Here is a 19,198-nt window from a genome sequence, read left to right as displayed (position 1 = left end):
CTCTTCGGTGGTCTAGGATTTGAAAACTGTTGCAAAAGAACGTCATGTTCTCTTTGTATAGGATGTGAAGAAAGTTCGGGAGGATGTCAACTTTAAGCTTGAAGAGTTGAAAACCGAACTTGCGAAGGAGCTCAAGGATATTAATTCTCAAAATGTCGAAGTTCAAAAGAAGATTGATGAGGTTTCTTCAAAAGTGCAAAAGGTTGTTGATGTTCCTATCCTTGAAGCTAATAACAAAGAAACCCAGGAGAAGTTTGATCAGCTGATCAAGTTGGTGACTAAGCTCAAAACGGTGGTTTCGCAATCTTCATCTACACAAATTCTCACTCCTGAGTTCTTGTCTCTAAAGGTTAATACTTTAGAACAAGCAATTCAAAAAACTCTTGCACCAATCGCCAATTTTACCTCTTTACTACCGAAGAGTGCCCCACCTGCTTTCATAGGGGTGCAAGGGGGAGAGAAGAATTTAAGTAAAGAGGAGGATGTGAAGACAGTGGGAAAAGTTATACCTACCTAGCTTAAAACTACTCTTCCCATACTTACGAATCCAATTTCCTCAACTACAATAACCACAAAACCGATTGCCAAAGGAATTTCTATTGGGGAAAAAGAAGGAGGTTCGAGTTCAAAACCTCAAACAGATGTAGTGGGAAAAGGAAAAGGGATATTGTACGAAAAATCGAAGGAGGAGAAGAAAGCTGAGGCTGAGGCAGAGTTGGAAAGGATGAGGCAAGTACAAAGCATCATGAGGCAAAGGGCAAGTGATCCTCCCACGATGAACAAAGGAGATTCTACGAAGTTGTACTCTTACGAAACCATAAAGTCAAAAGTTGTGGGGAGGGAAATGTATGAATTCGAGAAGAAGCCAAAGAGAAGTTATGATATTGCAAATTCAGACAATTGTCAACTAGATTTTCCAATCAACGAACTACTCTTCATTACTGCTCAGTACAAGATTAGCGAGAAGTTTGATAATCCTGATGATTATATACACATGAAAATCAGATTTCATGCTGTATTGGGGAAGAATCCGGATGAAGTTTGGTCTTTAATGAAGATCAAAAAGGTGCTAACAATCAAGAAAGATACATTGTTTGAAGACATGCTACAAAATTTCCGTTATTTTGTTATTCGAGCAGACAACAAGCAGTATGACTTCACTGTAGCTGATTTTCCTCTGATGAACTGCAATGATTTGATTCAAGTGGCTCTGATTTTGAAGCATATAGAAGAGAATAAGCTCAAAGGCTCTGAGACTGAAGTGTTCAAGATAGGCTTCGCACATGTTAAGACATACATCGACAATTACTTCGATTGTTTGGCTCTTACTGATGAAGAATTGGCGACTGTAGTGGGAAGAGAAGTGAATGTTCCTTGGGAAGAAACTTTATCTCAATCAGCATTATCAAAATATGTTGTTGGGGAAATATGCCTGAAACCTTTCGCCATGGTGTTTTCAGGAAGAGATACGAAGGGGAAGCCTAAGAAATTCTTGTTTAAAGTCTCAGAGGTGGAAAGATATACTTCTTCGCAATATACGCACTTTATTGTTCGTATGAACAATTGCAAGAAGAACAATGAAGGAGACAAGAAGGATCTCAAGAAGGTGATTTCCTGGTATGGAGAGGTGCGAAAGACAATTCACTCTGTTGTTCAAAAGCTTATGGACTGAATAGCTTCGACTGTTTACAAAGGGGGAGATTGTAGAAGCAAAATTGTAAAAGTCGAATATTGTGTTTGTATAGTTTTGCATGTTTATGTTATTTTAATAAGTCATATTTGTGCGAAGTGTAATGTTTAGACTTAGTATATTTTTTGTATACTCATGTTCCCTATAAATAGGGACTGAGGATAGAAGTAGAGGATAACTTTCGGAAACGCAAATATCCTTTCTACTTATTCTGTAATCAGTCTTCATCAATATAAGATCTGATTAATATTTACTCTTCATGTCCTAACTCTTCAATCACTCAAATCAAATTTTGTTTTCGTAAATCTCGATAACAATTCTCTTCATTATCGTTATGAAAAAAGATCTAGTAAATAATCAAACATTTAAATAAATAACTGAGACATAAATATTTAGACATGCTAAATTTAAAACATACATTGTTCCAAAACAAACATTGTTTTATATTACAAGCAATTTATGTTCTAAGCATAAATAATAAACTAAACTTCAAGAGTGTAGTTCCAACTTGCTTGTGCTCAGCTAGTTACTCTTCTATAAATATTTGCAATCAAGTTACAAATACTATATTAACATTTAAGCACCAAGTACTTGAGTGTTACTCAAAAAGTATGAGTTCTATCCGATAGATACCTGAAGTACTAGTCTCTTCTAGACTTTCTTTCTAGATAAGAGGAACAGTTCCTCTACCAGTGTCTAGTTTCTTCACAAAAGAAACAAGATCCATCTATGTGGGCCTTATTGGATTTCTTGGGCTTAAAGGTATTTATTCCATAAAACATGGGCCTTCTAGATCACACAAGGTGACTCTTTCATCGTTGCACTATTCCAGCAAAATATCACTATATTTATTGGAATATTGTTTAACCTGTTATATTATCATATATATATATATATATATATATATATATATATATATATATATATAAACTATCCAAAACTTCCTAGAAGTCATGAATTGTTCCTAGTATGATGTTAGAAGCATCTTGAGAATCACAATTATGCCTTTACTAGGTAACATATTTAGGTCTATTGCTCAAAGTAATTTGTTTACGATTAGGACCTTTAAGTTATACAATTTCACATCTCTCATGAGATTGTCTCTTAATACATGAACTCATTCATTAAAGTTGTATCTACTGAATGTTATTGTTTCATTAAGTCATTTAAAGAGAAATGACATTTCATGGTTACGAGAGTGGATTATATATCTACAAAATTTTAAAAAAATTCATTTAGTATTTTTAATATTTAATCTTTAATAATTAATACCCTTTTATTTTTTGAAAAACATTAATTATTAAAGTCTAGGATCCAAGTTGCAAAACAAATAAATGGTTAGTTATTATTTATCTCATTCATCCGAATTTAACCCGATAGATATCGATTATCAATTATATACTACTATATATAATTCCTAGATTTATGGGATCGCTAATAACAAATTTAATTAGATATGTTTGATCTCATCTGTGCCTCGGAACTCTCTTGCTTAGGTATCCTTTATCACAAGAGATTTCCAATCAAATCGTCCAATTTGAAAAACTTGTGTAATCGGCCTATAATTTGGTTATAGAAATCGCGAAAACACCTCGACCATCAAAAGATAACACCAAGTGGTTAGGTATTCTTTATCCCACCAGTGCATACAAGATACGTGTGAGTGTTCTTTAAAAAGGATTGCATTGATTTGAGGTTTGTAAGGGGTCTTTGATGTTTTTATAATTTTAGTTTAAAAAACAAGGCATATCATGGTTATTGCATGCATTCAATAAATCATGGTATACTTTAAAAACTTATTTGATGTTAAAATCACATTTTTAACAATGTTCTATATATAATATATAAAACCCGGTTTTATATAATTGACACGATCAAAGTTTTAAATTACTAACTAGTATTAAGTTATATCGTTTGAGAACTTTAGAGCGTTTGGAAACCTTTTAATAAAACTTCATTTTATAAAATAAGGGTTGGAGTTTGATAAGTTTATAAATCTCTATTTTAAACTTATATAATTTTAATCCCGAAATTTTACAAGTTACTAGGTTTAACGATAAAGCTTGTTTTATTGTAAAACTATTTTTAGCATCTTATGTTAAAAGGTAAATTTCATTAAAACCAAACTCACCGTGATGTTTATTTATGTTCAACTATTATTTTGGATTTGAAAAACTAATTTATCAACCATAACATAATAATAATAACATAAACATAAAACAACACAAGCATGCATAACAATTATAACATATGTGCATAAACTAAGCCATTAACTAGTAATAATTTTGTGAGCCATCATAAAATTATCAAGTCCATTCCTAAAGGGACATAAGGGACATTTATCTTGTAAAATCTTCATGTGCTCCCACTTGCTTCAACACCTTGTAGCAAGTTTATAAAAATAATTTTATAAAGTTTGAGAAACTTTAATAAAATTAACTTTATAAACTTTTGATCTTCAAAATGGTCACCATCTTTATTTTTGTTATATTTTTTTTTTTTATAAAAATAAACTATTTCTAAAACTAATCTATTACTTACAAAAATGAACAAAAGAAAACTATATATTTAATTATTACATACCATATGAATAAATAAATAGTTACAACCATTTTAAATAAATCAACACATGCAACAACACAAAGGTCCATGACTAGTTTATGCACATCATATATATATATATATATAATATATATATATATATATATATATATATATATATATATATATAATCAAAAATATATAGAACAACTTTTTGTTTTTCTAAGACAACTTTATGACCAGAAAGATGCATGTAAACTTTTGGTCAAAAAATAGAAATTATAAACATTTTAAAGTTGTCATAGAAAATTAATTTGTATGGATTTTTCTTGCAAAGAGAAAATCATCCATGTTTTCCAAAAACAAAGATTTCATCAACTAAATAAATAATCTAACTAATCTTGCAAAAATGTCTCTGATACCAATTGTTGGGTTTTTATTCAAAAATCTGGTTTCACAACCGGTAAAAATGACAACGAAAGCTTTAAAAATGTTGAATACAACTAAAACTATTTTACACACCAAGGACCATTTTGCAAGAGTTAGAAAGATTAAAACAACCATAGAAGGGAAAACATAACAACCTTTGAAGAATTTGATCCTCATGGGAGGTTGGAATTTGATGAAGTGTGGCATGAAACTCTAAAGCAAGAGTTCTCTACAAGTATCCACCAAGCAAGAGTAGAACCATCAAAACATACTAGTATTCACTTGTAATTTGTTGTTCACAAGCCTTGAAATATATATCAAATATATGTTCAAAGGTGAAGCAACAAAGGAGCTTTGTCTGGCATCAAAATGCAACAAGCTTATTTTATATAAACTATACTCCCTCCGTCCTAAAAATTATTGTCCACGTTTGACTTTTAAAGTTTTTTTATGTCAACTTTGACCATAAACTTTATTTGTGTTATATAATTTTTTATGAAACTTATAACAATGAAAATACATTTAAAAAACAATCTCTTTATATATCTTGCATATATATATATATATATATATATATATATATATATATATATATATATATATATATATCAAAAAGTATATTATTTGAGGTCAAAGTTGAACAAAAGAAACTTAAAAAGTCAAATGTGGATAATAATTTTGGGACGGGGGAGTATTTTATATAAATTGAACTAGTTTATTAAGATATAAATATAACTTATAAATAATCATACTGTATGATATATTTCATAAGTTGTTATTTATCCAATAAATATTATTTCCACAAATAATAAATTCTCAATTAGTAAAACATTATTTCCATGAAATAATAATTTTTCAATTAAATACAAGTGTTGATATATTTATTAATAATCAAATTATACTAATAAATAATCAATTGTCGGTAACTTGCTAGATGGTGTGACCCTCTAGGATCATATATTATTAGCAATATCATTCTCTAATGACTCTTAGGCATACTAGATCTTTCAAGAACACATCAAGCGGGAATCAATGATGAGTTGAAGCGAACATTTCGTGTATATACATAACATGCGCCACATAGGAGACTTATAGTTGTACGAAGACATTTGCACTTACGCACCATGTTCTACATTGGCAGAAAAACTATAAATACACCTTTGTCTTTGAACTAAAGAGGATACACACTAGAGATACAACATAGAGGAGTCATTTTCAAAGTCCAAAAACTGATTTCAAGGCTGAAAAACTGACTAGGAGTAGGAATCTAAAGGATCAAGAGCATAATCATTAGGGATGTGTTTGGTTTGCTTTATTGTCTATATTTAGCAAGCTATTATGATTTCCTTATGTTCGTTGTTTCAGATTTTGGGCTAATTACCCTTTCTTTTTGTTTAAATGTAAATAAACCCTCAAATTCATGGTTTGATTTCTATTTGGATACTATTAGTTGCTCAATTTATTGACTGTTTAATCAAAAACCGTTATGTGTTAAAGTTTGTATCTTTATTGTCTGTTGCTGAGTTAATATAATCTAGACGAGCAATTTGATTGTGTTTGCTTGAATCATAGTTGTTTTATGACTATTAAGACAATTATGACTAGAGATGGACCAAATCATAAAGTTAGGCTATAAAGTAATTAACTTTAATGTGTGTGAATTTACCATCTTGTGCACCAATTGATTATCATGACCATTGAGATCAATTCAAATTAAATCTTGCATGATACGAACTAAAATTTGATAATAGAGATTAATTAACATCATGAGCATTGAGTTCATATCCTTAACATCATTAAGGTTAGAATCAGACCAAAAGGCTTAACCACACTAGGAATCGGTGAACAATATCTAATATTTAATTGCACTTTGTAATCAACCATAACTGAATGAGGTTCGAGTCAAATAAAATTACATTTATTTATATGTTTGCAAATCAGATTTTTTTTTTTTTTTTGTTTTTAGTTTCTTAGTTAAACAAATTTCCTCTTTTACTTTGATGTTTTTAGTTAACTGATAATTAGAGTTTGTGAACTGAATGATATTAATTCCCCTAGAGTTCGACGATTCAGTCTTACAAAAACTATATTGCCATACGATTAGGTACATTTGTCTAGCTGTGTAATAATCCATAAAATTGGTAGGTCAGTATATAAATTTAAGACTAGATTTTACACCATGTTTCCATATCAAAAGCTGGTATTTCCACATCAATCGTCGCTAGAACCACAAATTTATTATATTGATCCAACAAATTAATAGAATTTAGGTGATGTTGATAATATTACATCTAACCATGATGAAAATGATGATATACATGGTAATGAACATGGTAATGATGATTATATAGAAATTGAAGAGCCAAAAGATGAAATTGCTTTAAACTTATAGACACAAAAACGAATGATATTGAAGCTGAAATTGAATGGTCGATTGTAATAAACAATTACACACAAAAAATCATTACTTGATGATATGTTAGATGGCGTAGGTATATTCAGCCGTACAAAGACCATATGCCAAATATATCGGCTCCTGACCCGGTATATTTAGCCGGGCCATTGCAATGTCCTCATCGAAAAACAATTCTGAACCCACTACTTCTTTATCATCTAAAAAAGGTTACCTATTGTGATTTTAATAAGAAAGCAATTACGATATTTGTTAGCATAGGAAAAGACTTTAAAATTAATAATATAACTATTGAAAAAGCCTAATGGATGTCCAAGGTGGTAAAAGTCATGCACCTAACACATGAAATGAATAATTTTAGTTGGTTTGTCCACATGTAATAATTGTTTAGAATCCTATGAAATTAATCCGTAAAATGTTGGATACCATCATTAACCAAAATCAATTGTTATACTCAATGGACGATCGGTGATAATACTAGAAGTTTCAAATTCAAACACTAGTGTTCGCACTGATCTTCGAGGAAACAAAATGATTTTTAGTTTTTATATTGTGTTCTCTAAAGATATGTAGCATAAATTTAATATCTTTTTATAATTCTGGATTTATTAATAAATAGAGCAATCCGCACAAAATTACTATGTTCGAATTTTTTATTTATTACCGTTTAACATTGTATTTTATTTAGATCAATAAAAACATTTATTTTGTTAAACAAAATTCCACTATACACACTCTGATCACTTATTTACTTATTCAGAATTACCATGATTCTCTATTTACCAAGCATCATACTTTTTCTTTTTCAATATTACTTTTGTCAATTCAAAATTTATCAAGTGTTCACAATACTTTTACTTTATATTTATTTAATTAATATTTAAACATTGACATTTAATTTTCTTTTCTGAATTTTAATTAGTTTAAATTTTAATTCTTTCTTTTTTCTGATTTTTTACTTTGGATCTATTAATATTATATGATAATAGACATAAAATCCATTATATTTTTTGTGTTTTTATGTGTATATTTTATTTTCGGTCAACTAGAGACAATTTTTTCCCAGTGTAAAAGGTAACATATATTCTATGAAATATCATCTTACTTTCTGAATTGGTTTTTTGTTTGTCATTTTAATATGGTGAATGAAAAACTATTTCAGAAAATTAAAATGACATTAATATTTTAGAAAATACATATATAGTTTAATGAAATGTCATATTAATTTTGACATATGTTATATCAAAAATAATAGTCACAACAATCGCAATAAAAAACTCTTTCAAAAATAAATGGTTTTATTAACCAAACTAAAATTTAACGGTTGAGTCATAAAAAAGTTGTAGAATATAATGGCTTGTATTTATATTGCCATATATTAAATATTCAATCATTAACATTTAATTAATGTATATATATAGACTATAGTTGTCAAATAAAACGTTGGAAATACATAATCTACCAGAAAGCAGAACTACCACCATCGTCCTCTCGCCTCTTCTTCCCTTTCTCTCTCCCAGTGTCCACACACCCGCAAAGAAAGTCTACAGCAGAAGACATTTCTTGATCCAGTTTCATCTCTGTGTTTTTCGTTGTTTCTTTGAGAGACAAAAGCAATTTACTTCTACTTACAAACCGATCTCAAATTCATCCATTAATATGTGTGTGCACGACACAGACAAGGATAATCTAAGCCATTCAGCAGAAGATAGCAGCGCACAGCTTGCTTCCGATCAGATTACTCTTTCAAATTCTTTTCCGGTAACTACTTTATTCCTTTCTTCAACATATTGTTTGTCTACAACCCGTTCGATCATATGCTTTTCTTCGATTTTCAACCTTTTGAACCAAATTCCTTCGTGGGTTCTTCGTAGTTTTGATAATTCAAACTGGGTTTTGTTTATTTCGAGATTATCGTCAGCTTTTTAAATCTAATTAATGAAAGTGCTGACTTTTCAATTTTGGGCCAACTTGTAGTTGTCCTTGTAGGGCCAACTTTTTCTCGATCTGTCATGAAGTTCCTTCCCAATGTTTCTTTATTAGATCTTACTAATTTCTACATGTTTGATCCCTTTTTTTTGGAGAAACTTTGAATTTCCATGAGTTCAATTATGTTTTATCAGAAGTTAATTTGATTCGAATTCTGATTAATTCTAGGGTTTTACATGATTTTGTTCGTTTTCATCAGATGGATAGCATCGGTGAGAATGCAGTTGTTACACATGAAAAACAGGGTAATTTCATCCCTGTTCTTCGATCTGGAGACTGGTCTGATATCGGAAGTCGTTCATACATGGAGGATACACACATTTGCATTCCAAATCTAGCTCAAAATTTCGGTGATGAAGTCTCCCACAAAGAAATTGTCTCATTCTATGGCGTAAGTTCTTACTTTTTATCTATAAATTTAGCTTCTTTTCAAAGAACTTGAAGATCTTCAAGAGTAACGATCGTTTTTTTTTTCTTTTTGGGGAAAAGGTGTTTGATGGGCATGGAGGAAAGGGGGCATCACATTTTGTTCGAGATCAATTACCAAGAATCATAATTGAAGATGCTAATTTTCCATTAGAGCTTGAGAAAGTTATCATGAGATCATTTATGGAAACAGATGCTGAATTTGCAAAGTCATGTTCTATTGAACGCTCTCTATCTTCTGGCACAACTGCTCTTACTGCTATGATCTTTGGGAGGTTAGTCAGTCATGTACTTTTATTTATTTTCTTTTTTGTTTTCTTAGACCATTAATTAGAAAATCTACATAACTATAGCAGTGATTTTATTTTATTTTATTTTTATTTTGTACTTGAATGAATTTGCTATAGTTAGGTAGATTTTTCAAAAAACCATGTTTTTGCAACGGGTAAAATTCAAGAAATAGCAATGTGGTTTCCATTTTTTATTCTTATTAGAGCATTATATTTTCAATTTTTCTTATTAAAACATTGTACATTCAAGTTATTTCTTATTAGACCATTGTACATTACAAAATATACTCATTATAACAATAAGTAACATGTTGATTTGAATTATGATGACATGACAAAAATTAACATGTTTCTTTACAATATCATCATCCACATAGGACATACATGTGTGATATATCACTGAATTTTATAACTATAGCATCAAACTTTAATTTTATTAAGACATATTTTATCATTTCATGTTTACACAAGTAAAACATGTTTCTTAAAATGAGACAATAATTTCTATCATCCACCACATAGGACATACATGTGTAATGCTGATGAAAGTATGTTGCTATTTCTTGTCAGATCTCTACTTGTGGCCAACGCCGGAGATTGTAGGGCGGTTCTTTCCCGCCATGGATTAGCTTTGGAGATGTCAAGAGACCACCGTCCATGTTGTCACAAAGAAAGGACACGTGTCGAATCTTTAGGTGGCTTCATAGAAGATGGCTACTTAAATGGTCAATTAGGTGTGACTCGAGCTATAGGTAACTTTCACATAAAAGGTCTGAAAGGAATTGGTGACAATTGTGGCCCATTAAGTGCTGAACCGGAGGTTAAAATGGTCACTTTGACTCAAGAAGATGAGTTTTTGATAATTGGAAGTGATGGGATTTGGGATGTTTTTAGGAATCAAAATGCTGTGGATTTTGTTAGGAGAAGATTGCAAGAACATAATGATGTGAAGCGGTGTTGTAAGGAGATGGTGGAGGAGGCGTTGAAGAGAGGGGCGGTGGATAATTTGACGGTGGTGGTTGTGTGTTTTCAGGCGGAAGTGCCGCCGCAAGTGGTGGTGGAGAGAGGTAGGGTTAGGAGGAGTATTTCGGCGGAAGGGTTGCTTAATATTAAATTCCATCTCGACTCTTGAGGGGTAAAATGGTCTTTTTTTTCTCTTTTGTTTTTGTGTGTTGGGTAGGTTTTGTGAATATATTGATGTAGAGAAGAGAAACAATTTGTAAATGGATAATGATTTTGTTAATTTGAGATGAATAATGTCTTAATCACATGTGTTTTGTGCAATAGAAGTCGTATTATACATTCTATTAGGTCCAAGTAAATTCAATACTATATATATATGGCTAATAATTGGTTTTTAAAACGTACTTTTATCTGTTTGTTCAATTATAATAGTATGACACGTTAGTTTGTTCTTACTATTACAACACTGTATTTGGAAAAAAGTTTCATTATAACAACATTATCTTATTATAAAACACTTTTCACTGCAACATTTGTAGATTTTTCAAGACGCCCTAATAATATTTTTGAATAATACTATATATAACTAGTAAATCAATATTTTAAAACATTATTGTTTCACATGATATATTTATATCCGACATGATTCATATTACAATAAATGAATTTACACCCGATGAATAAGTTAAGAATCATCTTTCGATCATAAACAATACACAAATACTTATTCAATATCTATACGATGTATTACAATGTGTAGAAACTACTTGATCATATGGAACAACTCAGGAGCTGTCAGAAAGATAACAAACAACAACAAAACTAAGATTCTGATAGCAGTTTCGGATGTTCGATGTGCTCATCGAACATCTAAAACTGCTCCAAAAAACAAGTTTCAAATCACGAAACCCTTCATCATCATTTATTCGCACTTAACGGAAGCCATTTCCCTTCATTCATTTTACTTTTTATCTCACTTCCAACCCTCATCAACAACAAAACCGCTATACATGAAGACATTATAAGCATAAAAACATACTATTCCACCCTCTAGTCGATATATACCCAGCCAAAAGTGGACCAAGGGATGCACCAATTAAACCTGTCCCAAATTGATTATATCACTTACTGTTGGGGGTCCTATGGTGGATCCAAACTATTACCTTAGTAGTCTAAAGATATCTCGAAGAGATATTAAACACTTGGTCCCATAAAAAAATGTTAAACTTAACAACGAAACGAATAACAAACTAGGATGTGGAAATACGATCACAATGTCTAACAATGAGAGCAACACATACCATGATATAACAAAAGTAAATGACAAACAAAAAAAATTACAATACACGAGCATTTAACGTGGTTTCACCGTTGGGTTGATGGTGTACATCGACAGGGAGAAATATATGGCTTATATTATTGATCAATAGTCAAGTTGGGGTTACAGATAGTTCACCTTTTGATTATATATACATTGGAAAGCATATAAGGACATCTTAATCTCAATGATCCAATTGTGCATCACTACCGAATCCAAAGTTCTACATTGGTGGTTTACACATGCTAAAATCTTTATAAATGCATTTCCTCTTCATCATTCATCCTCCATTGGTGCACTCTCCATGTGAGGTTCATTCTTCACACTACCATATGATCCACCATAACTGCCACATCTTGCTTCATTACAATGATGTTCACCATATACTATCCTTGCTTTCCTTGCTTTATTTTAACGTCGAGTCTCTTACCTTTCAAGAATTTCTTGCATTTTCCTAATCACTTTCTCATCTTGTTTAGCTATCATGTCTCAAGTGTCTTAATAAAAGTCTTGTTGTTTCCCACACAAAGAGTCGTGTTCAACAATCTGGTATCATAGCAAGGTTTCTTGATAGTGAGAATGAGTGATTCTCGTTGTATCGTGAGTAGTTTGTGACTCTACAAGTTTAGTTTCGAAACTAGCTTGTTTGGTATTACCGAGGTACTGCCAACATGATGGGTGATCTCCAAGTCGTCGGAGGAATCAAGAAATTCAACAACAACAACTACAAAACGTGGGAAACATGTATGAAGTCCTACTTACAAGGACAAGATCTATGGGAGGTCGTTGGTGGAAGCGAAACTACGCCACCAGAGGAAGACGTTAATGGTGTTTTACGTAAATGGAAAATCAAAGCAGGCAAAGCAATGTTTGCCTTGAAGACCACAATCGAAGAAGAGATGTTAGAGCATATTCGGGATGAGAACTCCCCGAAAGAAGCTTGGGACACGTTTACGACGCTTTTCTCAAAGAAGAATGATACGAGACTACAACTTTTGGAGAACGAGCTATTATCAATCTCACAACGTGACATGACGATTGCTCAATATTTCCACAAGGTCAAGTCAATATGTCGGGAGATTACTGAACTAGATCCGCAATCCGTCATTGTAGAAGCTCAAATGAAGAGGATCATAGAAGCTTTGTTACTGTTGTACAAGGATGGCCCGTTCAACCATCACTTGTAGAGTTTAAGAATTTGTTGGCCAGCCAAGAAGCTATGGCTAAGCAAATAGGAGGCATCACACTGAAGAGTGAAGAAGAAACACTCTATACAAGTAAAAGTCTGAGGAATTTCAAGCCACCTTCTAAAGAAGGATACAAAAATGTTGACAAAGGGAAGAGTCAGTCAGGAACCTCACAACCATGGAGATCTTAAAAGACTGACAATAAGAGTTCTCGAGGGAGGAGGTTGGAAGGCAACTGCAACAATTGTGGAAAGGGGGGCCACATGTCCAAGGATTGTTGGTCAAAGAAAAAGTCTGTGGAAAGCAATGTCGTAACTTCCAAAAAGGAAATAGAGGATGAATGGGATGCTGAGGCATTATGTTCCATAGAAGAGAATGAGTGGGCACTCATGGAAATGATGGGAAAGTGTATCAACTATGAGAATGACTGGATCATTGATTCAGGATGCTCCAATCACATGACCGGCGATCAGAACAAACTGCAAGACGTGAAGGAGTACAAAGGGAGTCGTATGGTACTCACAGCCAACAATGCACGACTTCCAATTGCTCAGATTGGAAAAACAACGATCATGCCTGGTAATAAATCTGACATGGTGTCACTACATAATGTCTATCACGTGCCAGGTATGAAGAAGAACTTGTTGTCGGTATCGCAACTAACATCGTCAGGCAACTACGTCTTGTTTGGCCCACAAGATGTGAAGGTCTATCGAGATCTGAAAATATCAGAAAAGCCAACAATGGAAGGACGGAGAGTGGAGTCCGTCTATGTGCTCTCAGCGGAGTCTGCATATGTAGACAAGACTCGAAAGAATGAGACATCTAATCTATGGCCTGCACGATTGGGACATTTTGGCTATCACAAGTTGAAGGTAATAATGGAGAAATCCATGCTTAAAGGCTTACCTCAACTTGAAGTCAAAACAGATATTGTTTGTGCTGGATGCCAGTATGGTAAAGCTCATCAATTACCATACAAGGGGTCAAATTTTAGAGCAAAGAAATCACTAGAGTTAATTCACTCGGATGTGTTCGGTCCAGTCAAGCAAACATCAGTTAGCGGGATGCGGTACATGGTGACGTTCATTGATGATTATTCGAGATATGTGTGGGTTTTCTTCATGAAAGAAAAATCTGAAACATTCTCAAAGTTTCCAGAATTCAAGACAACGGTCGAAGGAGAAGTGAGAAAGAAGATTCGGTGTCTACACTCAGACAATGGAGGAGAATACACCTCGGAAGAATTCAATCGCTATCTGAAAGAATGTGGTATACGTCATCAATTCACATGTGCTAACACACATCAACAAAATGGTGTAGCTGAGAGAAAGAATCGACATCTTGCAGAAATTTGTCGAAGCATGCTACACGCGAAGAATGTCCCAGGAAGATTTTGGGCTGAAGCAATGTGAACTGCTGCCCATGTGATCAATAAACTTCCCCAACCAAGGTTAGGTTTCATCTCACCCTTTGAGACACTATGGAACATGAAACCTACTGTTAGCTACTTTCAAGTATTTGGCTGCGTTTGCTACGTATTTGTGCCTAGTCATTTATGTAGCAAGTTTGACAAGAAAGCACTCAGATGTATATTTGTTGGATATGACAATCAAAGAAAAGGATGGAGGTGTTGTGATCCAACAAGTGGAAGATACTACACTTCAAGAGATGTAATGTTCGATGAAGCATCTTCATGGTGGTCATCAGAGAAGAAAGTATTACCAGACTCGGAAATTATTGAAAAAATTCTAAAACAAAAGAGGGGGGAGCAAAATGCACACATTTGGCCAAGTGTTGACACACCTGAAGATCCAAGTGACATTGATGTCACTGAGCAAGAAGTAACTCAAACAAGTAACGCTGATGAAAGGGAGACGTCACCTCCACAACTTCGAAGGACAGAAAGAATCTGAAAGCCTAATCCCAAATATGCTAATGCGGTCATTTTAGAATATGGTGTTAAAGAGCCGGAGACGTATGAAGAAGCGTTTAAGAATAAAGCTTCGCAGAAGGCAATGGAAGAAGAAGTTACAGCTTTAGAGCAGAATCAAACTTGGGAACTAGTACCAAGACCAAGAGATATAAAACCCATTTCCTGCAAGTGGGTTTATAAAATAAAGTGTCGCCCAAATGGATCAATTGAGAGATACAAGGCTCGTCTGGTGGCTCGAGGGTTCTCACAACAATATGGATTGGACTATGATGAAATATTTAGTCCAGTGGCGAAGATAACTACTGTACGGGTGCTGCTAGCTCTTGCAGCTAGTAAAGACTGGAAATTATGGCAGATGGATGTGAATAATGCTTTCTTGCATGGAGAATTAGACCGGGAGATCTACATGAACCAACCAAAGGGATTTGAGGATAAAGTTAATCCCAATCATGTGTGAAAGCTGAGAAAAGCTCTTTACGGACTAAAGCAGGCACCAAGAGCCTGGTATGGTAAGATTGCTGAATTTCTTACCCGAAGTGGTTATTCAGTTGCACATGCAGACTCAAGACTGTTCATCAAAGAAAAAGAAGAGAAGTTGGCTATTGTGTTGGTTTATGTGGATGACTTGATCATCATCAGGGATGACGAAAGAAAAATCCATCAAACAAGAGAAAATCTATCAGTACGATTCCAAATGAAAGAGCTGGGGGAGCTTAAACACTTCTTGGGGCTAGAAGTTGATCGTACAAAGGAAGGTTGTTCCTCTGCCAACAAAAGTATACAAGAGATATACTTCAAAAGTTTGGCATGTTGGAGTGTAAGCCAGTATCAACACCAATAGAGCAAAATGCTAAGATATGTGCTCATGAAGGAAAAGAGTTGGACGATGGAACGATGTATCGACAACTAGTAGGTAGTCTTATCTACCTAACTTTATCTCAGCCTGACATTGCTTATGCAGTTGGAGTTATGAGTCGATACATGCAAAGTCCAAAGAAACCTCATTTGGATGTTGCCCGACGGATCTTGAGATATGTCAAAGGTACAATTGACTATGGTCTCTTGTATAAAAAAAGGAGAAGACTAAGTTGGTTGGATATTGTGATGCTGACTATGCAGGAGACCATGATACCTGAAGATCAACCATTGGGTATGTGTTCAAGCTTGGGGCGGGGCCAATATCATGGTGTAGTAAAAGACAACCAACCGTATCATTGTCAACCACAGAAGCCGAGTACAAAGCAGCGGCCGTAGCAGCTCAAGAAAGTACATGGTTGGTATTCCTAATGGATGACTTACATCAAAAGGTTGACTATGCAGTACCACTTCACTGCGATAACCAATCTACAATTCGGCTAGCAGAAAATCCAGTATTTCATGCTAGAACAAAGCATGTGGAAGTGCATTATCACTTTATCAGAGAGAAAGTCTTGACGGAAGAAATTGAGATGCGACAGATCAAGACCGATGACCAAATAGCATACTTGTTCACCAAACGACTGAGTATTGGAAAATGTGAAGGTTTTCGTTGTCAGCTTAACATGGTACGAAGAATGAGAGCTAGTGCTGAGGGGGAGTGTTAAAGATTATCACTAGCCTAATAGAACAAATATTATCTAGAAGACTTTAGCTTGTTTTAGAACGCTCCAGAAGATTCTAGAACATTATGGAAGACTATGGAAGACTCCAAAATATACCGGGAGAGTCTAGAATACTCTAGAACGACATGGAAGACCCTGGAAGGTTATGGATCATTCTAGAAGACACTGGAGCAACCTAGACCTCTCCAGAACATGGTAGAATATTCTAGAAACATATGGAAGCTTATACAGTATGTTAGATAGTTCTAGAGTTATCTGGTACGTAGTAAGTGTATACTAGTATCTAGAACCTTCCTAAGATGCCTATAAATAGGTGTGGAGCTCATTTGCTCCAAACCATCCAAGAAAGCCTCAAAGAGAGCAAAGTGTGTAGTAGTCTCAAAGTGTAAAATCTTCTTAAGTGTCTTAATAAAAGTATTGTTGTTTCCCATATAAAAGAGTCGTGTTCAACAATGTCAATCATGAATGTGTGGATCGTATCCACCAAGGTTGGTTCAAATTTAATTTCCATATTTTTTCCACTTTATTTTCCTCCACTGTCGGAGCACAACTTCTTGCGTTCACCATTTTGAGTCATTTTCATGTTAGCTCTAATATAACAATTAAGCATTTATAGTCATATACACATAAACTCTTACTTTCTTTTTCTAAGGTCATCTATCCTTAAATGCCATACATCACTACAGCACTTATAGTTTAAGTCTAAGCACTAATTCTAGTACTTATAGTTCACTTAAACTCATGTTGTATACCAATTGAAACATCCCTCGCCAAGGTAGTTTTAAAATAACATTTTCAAAACATTGTTTTTAAGTTAAGTTTAAGGAAAAACAATGGTCCCAAATACCAAAGTTAAAGATAGAGTTTTAGAAAGAGTGTGGTTGTAACAATCTAATATCATAATAGAGTGCTAAAGTCTATCAATACACATTGTGTTCTTCTAATTGTCCAAGCTCTCTTCTAATTCTGTAAGGTTTTCAATCTGAGCACATATCAAAATATGGTTATACAAAGGAATTCCTAGTGAGAATACTCAAGGTTGTCTCATTTAGAGAAATGGTAGAAATCATAGTACCTGAGACAAACCCCGACAATCAATTAAAAACATGTAAGCATATTACACCAATAATATAGGGTTTTTATGACACAAAACCAAATATAAAAATGGTATTGTATCCTATGTTCACTAAAAACCAACATTAAGAACAAAGCTAACAATGGTTAGCCAAAATAGAATCCAAGTTTTAAAGCTTATATAAACACTTTGGGATAATTCAACATCAAACAACAATGATTATTCATTTTGCATCTATCCCTGTTGGAAGATAGTGCCCACAGTCACAACAATTAGTAATATTATTATTAATAGTAGGGTCATTTTGGGTTACATGCAAGGACAAAAATAAGCAACTAATGACACGAGAATATTATTTGGTGTTTAGTTTGTTAAGTAATTAAAGGTTTGATTAGGTAATAAGAAACTTGTAGACTTAAGGACTTTTAATTGAAATTATTTGAAAGTCAAATATTTTTGGATAATTACTTAGTGACCAAGTAATTATCCCTAAGAGTTCAAAAAACCATAGTTCATTGGGCGGATTTGATGACGAGTTTTTCATTAGACAAACCATAAAAATCAACAACCTCTTCTCATTCTCACAACCCAAAAAATTCTTCGGACGCGCATTGTGTTGGTGTGGCACGTCCTGTCGACGGAATGGTTCCTTTGTTTGGCGTTCAAGGTGTTCGCTAATTGGGTTGGTGTCAGATGTTGTTGATGTAATTTTTAAGATTTATCTTCATTTATCTTATACAAATATATTTATTTTTACGAAAAAAAACATGATGTGTTATTATAAAACTACGTTATTATAGAAATAATAGTATATTGGTATTTTATTTTAAATATATATGTGGTTTTGAGTTAAAGATAAAAATATATTTCGGTTTTGATTTTATAATATAAAGACACTAAATTTTATATTGAACGGAGCTTCGATATACAATTTTGATATTTAATTTTAAAAAATTATTTAGTTTTTATCGATTTTTGAATATATTCCATAATAAGACGTAAGCTTCTCAACGCAAAAAAAAAAAAAAAAAAAAAGGTTTGTCGACTAGCAAGTATGTTACTACAAACAAATGCTAAGATAATTAACCATATGAATAATATTACATTAATTTCGTTTAATTCATTTTATTTAATAGAAAATAAAAATACTTTATATATTTATATAAAATGAGTTGAACAGAATTAATGTCAAATTAAACGGAACTAAATGAAAATAATATAACATTAATTTCATTAAACAAATATTTTCCATTAAATAAAATGAATTAAACGGAATATAATTTCATATTATTCATATGATTAATTATTTTAGCATGTGTAGCAACGAAGTTAACTATTAG

General features: G+C 33.0%; 1 protein-coding gene across 1 annotated transcript; it reads left to right on the top strand.

The window, feature by feature from the left end:
- The first annotated feature begins 8,518 nt into the window (after positions 1-8,518).
- LOC111881882 (probable protein phosphatase 2C 27) lies at positions 8,519-11,048 on the top strand. The gene is made up of 4 exons (XM_023878265.3): positions 8,519-8,834; positions 9,262-9,453; positions 9,552-9,763; positions 10,349-11,048. The coding sequence occupies exons 1-4, from the start codon at positions 8,733-8,735 to the stop codon at positions 10,908-10,910; spliced, it is 1,068 nt and encodes a 355-aa protein (XP_023734033.1). The 5' UTR covers positions 8,519-8,732; the 3' UTR covers positions 10,911-11,048.
- Positions 11,049-19,198: the final 8,150 nt, after the last annotated feature.

This window comes from Lactuca sativa, chromosome 5, assembly GCF_002870075.4.
Source record: "Lactuca sativa cultivar Salinas chromosome 5, Lsat_Salinas_v11, whole genome shotgun sequence".
NCBI classification, from domain to species: Eukaryota; Viridiplantae; Streptophyta; class Magnoliopsida; order Asterales; family Asteraceae; genus Lactuca; species Lactuca sativa.
The sequence above is the reverse complement of the archived record's forward strand: the minus strand, read 5'-3'. Positions and strand labels throughout refer to the sequence as shown.